Source organism: Microtus oregoni, unplaced genomic scaffold (assembly GCF_018167655.1).
Source record: "Microtus oregoni isolate MIOR12 unplaced genomic scaffold, Mior012 000042F_ref0000377, whole genome shotgun sequence".
In the NCBI taxonomy this organism is placed as follows: domain Eukaryota; kingdom Metazoa; phylum Chordata; class Mammalia; order Rodentia; family Cricetidae; genus Microtus; species Microtus oregoni.
Window position 1 is genome coordinate 21,424,760 of NW_024543209.1, and position 12,934 is coordinate 21,437,693.

Genomic DNA, 12,934 nt, shown 5'->3' on the forward strand with positions numbered 1-12,934 from the left:
ATAAATAGAAGGAATAAGAAAGAGTACAGAGAAAAGAGGAGAGGAGGATGCCAGGGGCTAGCCACCCAGCTACACAACTAGCCATGGAGTAAGAAGGAAGGAAAACAATATAGAAGAGAAAAAGGTAAAAGCCCAGAAACAGAAGGTAGATAGAATCATTTAAGAAAAACTGGCTAGAAACAAGCCAAGCTAAAGCCAGGCATTCATAAGTAAGAATAAGTTTTTGTGTGTTTATTTGGGAGCTGGGTGGCGGGCCCTTCAAAAGTAATTCAAGAGTAAAGAGTAAAACAATCAGCTACAGACTGTAGTGTCCTTCAGTAGCAAGTCTCTACAGTATATGACAGTAATGTGAGTCCTCTGTTGACCCAATCTGCTGTCAGAAGGCACTTGTGAGCACCTTTATCCTCCTTCCCTCCCACCACAGTATGTGTCCATCTCATGAGTTCCAAAAGATGCCAGCACTGACACTTCTTCCAACCCTTTACACAGACAACCCTTTCCAGAAAAACCCCTTGAGACATTAGTTTGAAAGGTGAGTCAAACTGAGGGGAATGTTTTTTTGTGAGTTTGACAAACAACTTAAACTGAAAGGCAGTGAACCGCGGACAGAAGAGACAGCTCCTTTCTGCCTGATTCCTACCCCCTCCCACCCACGCACGCCACCACAGCAGGAGCCCCGCTGTGATCTGCCGGGCGCGCGGGGTGGGGCAGGAGGATGCCAGCGGCGGGGCGGGCTCCCGGGCTCCTGGGTTGCCTCGTCAAGCCTGCCATCCAGGCTAAGACTGCTCAGCGACATCGAAGAGCCTGCCCTGCCCACTCACTCACTGGTCGCTAGCCCTAGAGGGAGGAAGCCGTCAGAGACAAGTTGGGAAATACTCCTGGGCTACATCGCCGCCGTCAGCACCATGGACAACGCAATCGGGCAGCCCCAGGCGCGTCTGGACGCCGCTGGCTTCTGGCAGATCTGGCAACACTTCGACAGCGAAGGTGAGTCGCTTTGGCTACTTGAACGCTTAGCTTAGTCACTAAGGGAAATGGAACTTCTCCTAATTTCCCTGCGGAAAAAGTTGCCTACTACGTGCCTCATAGAGTACACGCAGAGCAGTCGGCTTATTTTACTGGTTGTACACATGAATAACGCTTCTGAAAGTTCTGTGTGGGTTGAGGGGTTTTGCTTTCCAACCTGTGGAAATCATACCAACCCGTGCATATCATCATAGCGATATGCAATTAATATATTAACAAATATAACTGCAGACATATTCTAGGCTGTTGGGCCAAGACTCAACAATCCCTGGTGCTTCTGTAAATGTGACAAGTTTTCATTTGTAGCTGTCATATTTCCCATTTTCCACTTCCTACAAAGGAGGATGAATTTTAGAGGCATGCAGATTTACTTCCCCTCTACCTCAAAACATTCTTGAAAATGAAACCTATCTGCATATCATTTGGTTTTGTTTCATTAGTAATTAGAGAAACACAAAGACGATATCTGAAAGGTGTGTTTACACACAGAAGCTAGGATTCAGTATTCACTCCATCAAGATATTATTGGGCAGCTATTGAAATAACAACAGCAACAAGTGTGGGCTAGAGAGATGGCTCGGCCATAAATTCCTCATACTGCTTTTTCAGAAGACTCAGGTTTGGTACCAGCACCTATGTTGGGCGGCTCACAACTACCTGTAACCCACCTCCAGGGGATCCGATGCTCACCTTGGTTTCAGGGCACGGACACTGATTTGTACTGCTGCCAGATACACCGACACACACACAATTAAAATAAATACAAACCTTAAAAAAACTTAAGAAGCATGCATATGAAATATAAAACCCTGACTAAACCCAAATCTGAATGACCAGGTGTGGTGGCACATGCCTATGATCCCAGCACTTGGGAGGTGGAGGCAGGGGAATCAGTTCAAAGTCTTCTTCAACTACATAGCAAATCTGTGGCCAGCCTGGGATCTACGAGGCACTGTTTCGAGCCTTCCTCACACCTACAGTATTCTTTAAGACAAACACTGTCACATTTATTCCGTATTGGTGACTGTCATTTATGTTTATCTTCTTGCATTAGAAAAAGGTTACATAAGAGAGACAGAGCTGGACGCCTTCTTCGACCATTTGCTGGCAAAATCTGGCACGGAGGTAAGTACTCACAGCACAGCAGTATGCCTCTCTCAGCTAAATGCAAGCTGCAGAGTCCCGTGCTGATTTGAACCTATAATCCCACCTGACCTCATTTCTTCTTTGCCTGTAGCATCTCTCCCTCTCCTAGCAACATAAAGAGATTTTGGCAGATGTTTTTTAAAAGGCACCATCTTACTAGGCATACTGGCCACCAATTTTCATCGAAACATCTGTCGTTCAGATAGAGTGCCTATCTTTGTGGACTCAATCAACTCTAATTTGAATGTTTCCTTGGTTACATCTCTGCTAATGGATTTCAGCAAGCGGTAGGGTAGCTCTTAGACCTAAACCACAAAAGAATGGAGAATACATTATGAGCTATGAGCTTTAAGGTTCCATGTTTACTCATGGCAAACAAATCATTTTAAATCATTTCCCCATGATATGTTTGATTAAAAGGTTGTAGATGTCTCATGAACTGCTAAACCAGAACAAAACCTACTACATTCTGAGAGTCAGATATGAATTTAAAGCAGTTTACCCAAATGGTAAATCTGGCCTGGAGAGATGTGGATTAATTCTAGAAGGTTCCTGTACCAAAGGAGCGGAGAAAAATAACACAGAGACTCCAAAGGCCAGGACAGTGTGTGACTGATGTTCACTCAATGTGGAGAGAATTCCTTTGGGTGGGTGGTCGTCACAAGAAAAAAGGGTCCGGTACTACTGTATTTACATGAAGTGTCTATCTCTAGCTTTTAGTCCTCTACCTGAAGGAGCATTGGGGTGTGCTCGGTTTCTCTAGAACCAAGGTCACATGTTCTCCACCCTAGAAGATTTCAGGGGAAGGTGTTAGAGGATGGGACAGCCGGCTGCAAATTGAAAACAAAACAGAATCTGCTCTTGGTCTCCCTCTGTTTCCCTCTACAGTTTGTACCTCTTTCGTCTCTCAGTGCTTTGGCCACGTCTGTGCCCTACACCTCGCAATGCCTGTTAGTGCTCTCCTCTCTCTGACTGCTCTGTCTCGTGTCTCTCTGTGATCTTTGGGTATTTCTCACTTGTTTCTTCAACTCTCCCCTCAAAGTTTTCTCTTGTCTCTCCTGTCCCCCAGGTCTTTTATTCCTCCTTTCCTCTCTTCCCTGTCTCTTTGTCTCAACTCTTTCTGCTGTTTATTCTTTATTTCCAAGTTCCTCTCTCCAACTCTTGGCTTCCTTTTCTCTTGGTCTTATTGTTCCCTTTGCCCTAGCCGTGGGTCTAGCTGGGGAAGTATCTAACAACTGAGACTCCCACTGCCACTTTGTCACCTAATTTCCCATTTCAGCAGCCCACTCTGAAGCCTCTGAGCCCTGCACCTGTAAAGGCTCAGGCTATGGTTTCCCAGGAACCCATGATTCAGACGCCATTTCCTCAACTCTGACTGGGAGATACTGTAAGAAAGCACACAGAGGAAGTTAAAAATCATTCAAAGCTTTCAGACTCTAAGACAGAATAATCACCCCCCCCCCCCAAAAAAAAAAATCCATCACTGAGATCCCAGAGGGAGGATTTTGTTGACTGGGGTAGCTCAGTTGCTATAGTCCTTGCCTACAACATATAAAGTCCTGGATTGTATGTCTTGTGTTGTATAAATCAGGCATGATAGCAAACACCTGCAATCCCAACACTTGGGAAGTAGAGGCAGTGGGAGCAGCAGTTCAAGGTTGTCTTCAACTACATAGCAAGTTAGAGGCCAGGCTATGTAAGACTCTGTCTCAAATCTCTCTCTCTCTCTCTCTCTCTCTCTCTCTCTCTCTCTCTCTCTCACACACACACACACACACACACACACATACACACACACACACACACACACACGCACGCACACCCACACACACACATACGCACACATATGCACACACACGCACATACACACCTGCATGTAAATAAAGTATTTGTTTATTCTGAGAGGGTCCTGGGGTTTCTACCAGAGAGCTGTTTGCTCATCAGTCTCACTGAACACTCGGCCTCCTTGCGGCTGCCTGTTCCTAAAGCCTCTGAAGGGGCCAGGCTAATGGGGCCATCTACTGTCATGGCTGCTCTTGTTACTCCAACCTCTCTTTCTGCATGGTGATGACCTGGAACCCGAGTAACCTGACTAAGGGTGGTGAGGGAACGAAGAAAGGACAGATACACAGACACACAGACAGGAAAGCTGTGTGCCCTCTGATGCAGTGCCAATTTGGACTCTCTGTGTTTTCATTAGGTACAGTACAGGGGAGGAGTTAGCTAGGTTTGGTAGAAGGTGTCTGTAGGTGCTCGGTTTCAGACTGTACACATTGGGAGATGGAAGCTGTGGTTGCTCTGTTTTGCATACACTGGTAACACTTGCATTCAGATCAGAGGAAGACTTTGCCATTTCTCTGAGCTTCACCTTAGGAGGAGAGCTTTGCCAATTTCCCACAGGTCTTTGACACGGTCGTGACCCTATCAACAATACACATTCATTCAGGTTTTCCTTGGTTTTCAACACACCTTTTCTTTTACATGATGAGAATTGGCCACCATCACCCAGACAAATGGATGGCCTATGGACCTGAGAGCAGGCAGGTTACTCCACATTTAGCATTTGACACATGAAGGAACCAGGTTGGCAGGACGTCTTGGAAACCAATGGAACCCTGTTTACCTTCCACAGGGAAAAGAGAATACAGATTTTGTCTCTGATAGCCCCCTTCAGAGAAGCCTCATAGTGTGAGGGAAAGATAGCAATATGTGTAGACAGAGTCTAATCTTTATCTTAAACTCTAGACCTGTAGCTGGGAACAACATGCCATCGAAATACCCTAATTTGGACTTTAATGTCCATAAAGTGTGAATAACCATGTCTTACTCTTCCTGTGTCATGAGGAGCCAGGACAAGCGGAAAGAGCATTCTAGTAGCTGAAGCACCTGCTGTGCACATGCTCTCGCAGTGATGTGGCGTCTCCTTGGGATCATATCTTTCCCAGCCCTTATTATGCAACCCCTTTACCTAACAGTCATGAATGGGTACTGAAAATATACTTCTTAATTATTCAGAAGGCTCTGAGATCTAAAACAAACTCTGAAGACTCCTAGTTTGTAGATTTGGAGACAAACCTTTGAACAAAATTTCCAAAGTCCCAGCAGGCTTTGGGCAGTATTGAAAGTCAAGTCCTTGCTCACTGGTTCTGAGAGTAAAAAATGGCTCTCAAGGAGAGAAGGTGGCTTGCCAGTGGTCACCATGGGAACGCACAATATTTGCCCATTGTGACACTGCTTTGTCACTGGAGGCTTTGGTCTCAATTTACTAATGTCCCCTTTCACATCTTTCATTTGGTGTGGACTCACTTAGGAACATATTCAATTTTTTAAACAAGGCCCTTCACTATTTCTCATTTATAATCCTCAAATGAATACATTTGGTTGATGTATTTACAGAATCAATCTGTGCAAGTCCACTTATTTTAATCATTACTTTAATCGTTCTAAATATATGGCCAAAGCCATCAGCCCAGCAGATGGCTTTGGTGGGGCTACAGTATAAAAACCCATCTCTCCAACTCCACAACTCCATTTTTAGACTTGTTGATCAACTTGCTCAAGATTAAACAGGGAAGAGGGAAATATTGATCAACTGACACAGAACTCAGTGGCTCCCCACATTTCTGTTGTCCATGTCTGTCCTAGAGGCAGGAGACATGACCTTGGTTTTAAAGAGATTCCCGCAGAAAGGAATACTTTGACTCCTTTTAGAACATCCTGAGTCTTAAGGAACTTCTTTCCAAGATGGAAGATTTAATCTGGGTTACTGTGTAACACCACCCTGGTTTTTCCACACCACCAATGCCACTTTCCAAAAGTATCCCTAGCTAAGTATTATCCCTTGGCTTTTATGTCTCCCATCTCTGCCCAAATATACTTAACTCCAGATATACATACCATGATCTTAGAGAATCCAGTAGCTCAAGTCATCAGTTAAGAGTGTTTTCTACCTTGTTTATAATTCAGTATCAAACATATGCTCTGTATCTTCTTCCCGCAATTAGTGGGACAGGAGTCCAGTGCCAAGGACCACATTCTCAAAGTGATGGCTGGTCTTCCCTCGCCTGAAGTTGAGTCTACTGACCAAAGTACCGGAACTTCCAAGGACTGGCTTTTAAGCTTCAAGGTCTTATGCTGTTTAGAGTAAGCAAGACTGTCCAGGGGCTGCCTGAGTTCAAAGATAGTGATGAAGGAGGCTCAACCAAAATCATAAACTTACTTAAAGCATGAGGTTGCTTTTCTTGGTAATTTGATTACATGGTTCTCCACTGTGAACTTTGTAGGTGACAATGTCTTGTCACAATGTCAAAGACTGAATACACCTGAGAGAGAATCACATTTGTTCAACTCATTGTTAGAACTTGTTTTGAAAAAAATTCCAAAGCAGGTGACCAAATTGTCCCTGGATTGTTTGAATAATTTCTCATTTGTAAACCACCTGGTCCTAGGCTTTACTAACACTATTGGGTACTCTTGATTCTATCCTGAGGTAACAATGTATACAAGAAAGTATACTTTTGAAAGTGCTAGGCCAGTCTGGGTGGGCCAGTGCCCAGCTTGTCAAACCGCCATTTCTTCCTGTTTCCTGGCAGGCAAAAGGAAACAGCAGGCTTCTAAATCCAGAGGCAATGGTGCCTAAGATGCTCTGACACTTTCCTCCTTTATTCTTCTAAATCACCAAGACTGATCTGGGAGAAAAATACATCTTGCCTGAGGGTAGCAATAGACAATGGTCGCGAATTGGAGAGCAGGTAGGACTCTTCAGCCTGGGTTTACACCATATTAATAGTCCAGCTGAAGGAGCTGGTCCTAAGAGAAAAAGACAGCTAATAGGTTAGCCAAGTAAAAAAAGAAACCCAAGCCACACATGCGCCCAGGTACATTCAAGCATTCACACATGTGTGCATGTAAAGAAACCCACCTTCAAAGAAAAAAATGGCAGGAGCCCAGGCGGTGAAGCCAAGGGCCTCAGTGTACAGGGACATTTTCCTGCCTCTCATAGCTGCTGTGGGGACTCTGAGATGCTCTTTATGGAAGATTCTAGCTTCATGTTTATTTCCTATTTGGTATTCCGCAAATTTGTAGCTCCCTACCCATCCTTTCTGTTCTGAGCTCGAAATAAGTAACCCCCTTCCTATCACTTCCTCAACCACTGTAGACTCCTCTCAAGGAGAAATCTGGCAGAAGGGAAAGCAGGACAAAGATGCCCCCTGGAAGCCTATGATGGGGGGCACGGGCCAGGCCTGTCTTGCTGGTCATGTTCCTGGGGCTGGCATTCCATATGGCAAGTGCTTGGGGGTTCAATAGTAAGCAGTGTGCCCTGTGTTTGTAGCTGGGTGTGGCTAGTGTTTTGGGGGGCATCTTATTCTGGATGAGACAGGAATAATGAATGCCTAGGCCAGTCCGAATTCTGTTTTTATTTGAAGAATTTTATTTGCCAGCACTGTGTACAATTATTCTCACCAATTTCAAGTGAGAAAGTGGGACATCTAGATCAGTTCAAGGCCACCAAGCAACTGTCCTGCCCATGTTAGATGAATGAGGTTTCCAGAGAGCCCACCAGAAGCTGAGTCAACCTTACCATAACACCAGCATGGGTGCTAGATATTCAACAGTCACACCTCTTGGGGGCCCTAGCAATCTGTAACTGATAGATTTGGAGCCTCTTCAGAGTAGAGTTAAGATGAAAAAAGTGTAGCACGAAGTCCATCACCCATGCACTCAGAATTGGGCAATCTTTGGGATCACCTCTTCCTCTCAGCTCTTGTGTGCCAATTCCTTCTTCCCCGTTATATATGTCATATCCCCTCTCCTAACCTTTATGTCCTCTAGAGAAAATGACTGAATAGAAACAGCTGTGAAGGAAATGTCACCCATGGGAGGGAGCTGGGATATCTTTGCTAACTCAACATCTGCTTTACGTCTTTGTTTGCCTTTCTACTTATTTCCCTTTACAATTGCTTTTCCCCAACAAAGAAACCAAGGAGCTTTCAAAGCTGGACTGTTTAGTTAAAAAAAAAAAACAAAAAAAAAAACAACTAAAACCTTTGTGTTCCTGGAAAGAACTCTTGTACGTTAATTATAACTCGGCCTTTTCTTTCACCCAAACAGCTGGTGATAGTTAAACGCATTCTTTTAAAGCCCACTTAGTCTCTAAGCGTCTTTATCTCTATTTCAGTTAGTCAGGATATGAAGAGGTAGTTGGTGGACCAAGAAATGTCTGTCAGTGTTTTGTCTTCTGGAAAAGACAAAAATCATTAACTAGTTAGAGCAACATGGTGATCGGGCTCCATGCTTTGAAGGCTTGGGATCCTGGTGACTATAACTATACATGCTTTGTTTCAGGACGTGCTGATACAAGAAAATGTGCAGAAAGTGAAGCAACAGTTAACGGCCACCCACGGTGTCTCTAAAGAAGGTCGCATACTGATGAAAGAGGTACTTCCATGACTACACACCCCATGCCCTTATATTCATGAGCAGCCATTTCCTTTCAAAGATAGTGGAAGCCAGGCATGGTTACTCATGTCTAGAATCCCATCACTCGGGATGCTGAGGCAGGAAGATTGCTGCAACTTCAAAACCAGCCTAGGTTACAGAGTGAGTTCCAGGCTAGCTTGGGTTACAGAGTGATACTTGGCCTCAAAACAACAAAACCACAAGAACATCAGCAGAAAGGACAGTAAAATCTTGCATTCAACCGAGATATTGGAATTTTTGAAAGGCTGTTGGACTAGATAATAGTTTTGAAATAATATCTCCTTCATTGTCTGATTAATAACAAAGAATCTTTCTACCTCCCATTCACTTATGAAATTGGATCTCATGTGGCCCAGGCTGGCTTGGAACTCACTGCATAGCTGAGAATGACTTGGAATTCTGGATCTTCCTTCTTCCACCTTCCAAGTGGTTGGATTCCAGGGATTATGGGATTATGTCACCAAGTGCAGCTCTGTGATTCTTTCATCATTTTAGGTAGATCAATCAACATTCACATCTGTTCTGTCCTTGGAGTATTCATGACCCAACATTTGTCTGTAAATCATCTCATGCAAATTGAATTGTGGTGATTAGAAAGCATTTACTTTTCTGCCTCTGCATCAGCTCCCAGGGAAGGTTGGAAACATCTCTCCCCGAAGATCATTATCCCTGCTCTGGAGAGGCAGAGGCAGGCAGATAGCTGAGTTTGAGGGCAGCGTGGCTTACAGAGCGAGTTCTAGGACAGCCTGGGCTACATAGAGAAATTGTCTAAAAAAAGTAAAACAAAGAGAGAAAGAAGAAAGAAAGAAAGAAAGAAAGAAGGAAAGAAAGAAAGAAAGAAATAAAAGAGAAATAAAAGAAGTGAACCAACAAACAAAACACACAAAGAACAAATCAGAAAGGCTGGGCAGGAAGCTCCTGCCAGGCAGGTGTAGGGACCTGAGTTTGATTTCCAACAATGCAGCAAACAAACACCCACCAGAAAACACCTTTTATTCAGCGCTTCCTAAAGCTAGCTACTGCATTAGCTGTGAAGTCCTGCCTACCACAGTCTCTTCTCACCCGACTGTCCCTCTTCCAGTTGGAAACCGGTTTACCATTCAGAAAGAGTTTCCATGCCCCTTGTGTGTAACAGTAGGATACACTGGGAGACATTCATGGGTAGGTGATTTTTGTTGTTGTAGAACTGTAGAGACCATGTATGTTAAGACTTAGGTGGCAAAAACCAGTCACTTATTATGGCTGTGATTAGGTCAAGGGAAGCAATAATCCCAAGATGGATGAGGCTGCTACTGCTCTACCACAGCTTACAGTTTTACAGCAGGTGTGTCTGCTTGTGTAGTGTCTGTCTGTCTGTGTGTGTGGTGGATGGTATATGTGAATATGTGTGTGCGCTCATAAGTATTCGTATGAAAGCCAGAGGAGGATGTTGGATGTCTTTCTCAGTTGCTCTCCATATTACTGCCTTTAGACAGAGTCTGTCACTGAGCCTGAAGCGTGCTGTCTTGCCTAGGATGGCTTACCATCAAGCTCCTAGAATCTGTCTGTCTCTGCCCCTCAACACTAGGGTTACAGGCACACAGTCACTATGCCTGGCTTTTACGTAGGTGCTGAGGATTTGAACTCAGGTCCCCATTTCTCATCTGCATCAAATGTACAGTGGGTTGTAGGAAGGTGGCCGGCTGAATTAGCACATTTGCATATTGTCGTATAAGACACTAATTGTGTTAAGGAGTATAAACCATAGTCAGAACCCTGGAATCTAGGCAGAGAGCAGTCATGCCTGCTTCCACACATGGCACTGAAAAACTCTGCATCTATAGCACCTGATCAGTGAAACATGGTGGCTCAGTGTGGGATAGAGGGGACTGATTGCAATATAGACTCTACCACTTACTGTGCAGTGCTGGCAGCTTTTTTATTTCTGTTACCCAGTTTTTGTAATTAGAAAAAAATACTAGTAATGTATTAGTAAAAAAATACTAGTAATGTATAGTGTGTGTGTTTGTGTGTCTGTGTGTGTACCTTATAGCTGCTTGTTAAGATTATTTGAATTAAACCAGGTGTGGCAGTTTATTTTCACAATTCCAGCACTTGAGACCCTGAGGCAGGAGAATTGTCCTAAGTGCAAGGCTGTTTCTGGCCATAGATTAAGACTCTGACTCAAAAAGCAACAGAGCAAAATAAAACAAACCAGGAATGACTGAGTTATAATGTATGAACCTTGGAGCAACACCTTCGAATATCAGTAGATTAATCATTCACTCAATGATGGAGATGCTTAGAGAAGCATGTAGAACAAATTAGATGATAAACAAATCCAGCATCATCACCGTTATAGCTGTTGCTGTTTTCTATTGTGCGATTCATAGTTTCGTATCTAATAGGAATATGGTACTTTTTGAAAGAACCGATAATTAACGAGTGATCATCAAGGGCTTAGAGCTGCTGGTTGGGTTCTCCAGCCTAGATGCTCTGAAAATGTCCCCTACAACATGTGCTTTGTGTATTTTACCTCTTAAGTGGACGTTGGTAAGAGTCCATGACTATTCCTCTTTGTTTCCTGTAGCTGGCCAGTATGTTCCTATCTGAGGATGAAAATTTCCTCCTGTTCTTTCGCCTGGAAACTCCCTTGGATAACAGCGTGGAGTTCATGCAGGTCAGCGCTTGTTGTTGTCTCCAAGGAGAAAGAGGGTGGGACTGCCATTCATTCTTCTTTCTGGTCCTTAAGACTGACTACTCTGATCTCTGTATCTCTGTATCTCTGTATCTCTCTGTGTATCTATCTATGCATCTTGGTCCCTGATGGTGACTTCGTTCAGAAGGTAGAGCCTGACTGGAGGAAGTGGATCACTGGGCCTTGACCTTGAGGTTTCAGAGCCTGGCCTTACGTTTTGTCCTTCTCTTTCCTGACTATGGATGTAATGTGACCAACTGCTTTGAGTTCCCACAGCCAGGCCTTCTCCACTATGATGGACTGTGCTCTCTTGAACTGTGAGCGAAAATAACCCCTCCATTAGGCGGCTTCTTATCAGATAAATGCTTTTGTGTGTTTCAGATTTGGCGCAAATACGATGCGGACAGCAGTGGCTTCATATCAGCTGCTGAACTTTGTGTGAGTGTCAGTGGGAAGTAACACGGCGTGAAGGGTTGGCTGGTTTGGGAGGTGTGTAACATACAGACACATATTTATATAATATAAACATATAATATACAACATAAATGTATATAATATATAATATGTATATCGCTCATATATCTATCTATCTATCTATCTATCTATCTATCTATCTATCTATCTATGAGTTTGATTTCTGTGGGCCCAAGACACACAATTTTGAGTTTGTTACTTTACAAAAAGCATGTTTATGTCAAGATTTTGAAGGTGAGGTGGCAAGATGGCTCAACCAGTAAAGGCATAAAGCTAATGACCCAAGTTCAATCCTCGGACACACATAAGGGTAGAAGAAGAGAAACAGTTCCACAAATCAGTCCTCTGATTTTCACATACTGTTGCACGGCCCTGCATGTCATGCGCATGTACATGCATGCACACACATACAATAATAAAAGTTTTGAAACCAATAAATAAATGAGAAAATAAAGGTTTAGAAATTGCTTGTCACGCAGCTGTTTTTGGGAAAGAGGTGAATGCTTTATGCTTGGAGTTCCTGTCTGGACCAAAGGGCACCTTCAATGGCAGCCCTCCAAGCTTCTACTTAGTGTTTATTGAACAATATTTCATTTCCTCCTTGAAAGAAATCATAATCCCTACCCCAATAGAAAAGACCTTAAAGAAGCATGTATCTTATTGCCAACTGTGCCCAATGCCGCTCTTCTCTCGGTGTCACAGAACTTTCTCCGAGACCTTTTCCTCCACCACAAAAAGGCTGTTTCTGAGGCTGAACTGGAGGAGTACACCAGCACCATGGTGAGTGAAGGAGAGTAGGCCTGTGTGGGGGCCTGCCCTGCTGTGTGGGGGCCTGCCCTGCTGTGTGGAAGTCTGCCCTGCTGTGTGGAAGTTGGCCTCTCACCACAGTAAAAACTCTACTCATTGAACCTGTGGACTCAGAGCAGAGGATACTCAGATGGAAATGTGCATGTCTCCTGTAGTCGTGACCTAAGACAGTGATAAGCTGGTGCCTAGGTAGTGTCAGGACAAAGCGAGTTGATGCCTAAGAATCACTTGGCTTTCCAAGGAGAGCACGGGTGTGCTGTGGTCGTTACCTCTTATTGGAGGTCATATCTTTATTTCACACCCTTCTCACGGCATTCTTGACCC

General features: G+C 44.0%; 1 protein-coding gene across 1 annotated transcript in view; it reads left to right on the forward strand.

Moving 5' to 3' along the window:
* The first annotated feature begins 729 nt into the window (after window positions 1-729).
* Window positions 730-12,934, forward strand: part of Scgn (secretagogin, EF-hand calcium binding protein) — a 32,829-nt gene continuing 20,624 nt past the window's right edge. Inside the window, exons 1-6 of the mRNA XM_041632873.1 lie at window positions 730-987; window positions 2,081-2,151; window positions 8,518-8,610; window positions 11,222-11,311; window positions 11,711-11,767; window positions 12,506-12,583. Of these exons, the coding sequence (XP_041488807.1) occupies window positions 906-987; window positions 2,081-2,151; window positions 8,518-8,610; window positions 11,222-11,311; window positions 11,711-11,767; window positions 12,506-12,583 (471 nt within the window). The 5' untranslated portion in view covers window positions 730-905. The remainder of the gene's footprint in view (window positions 988-2,080; window positions 2,152-8,517; window positions 8,611-11,221; window positions 11,312-11,710; window positions 11,768-12,505; window positions 12,584-12,934) is intronic.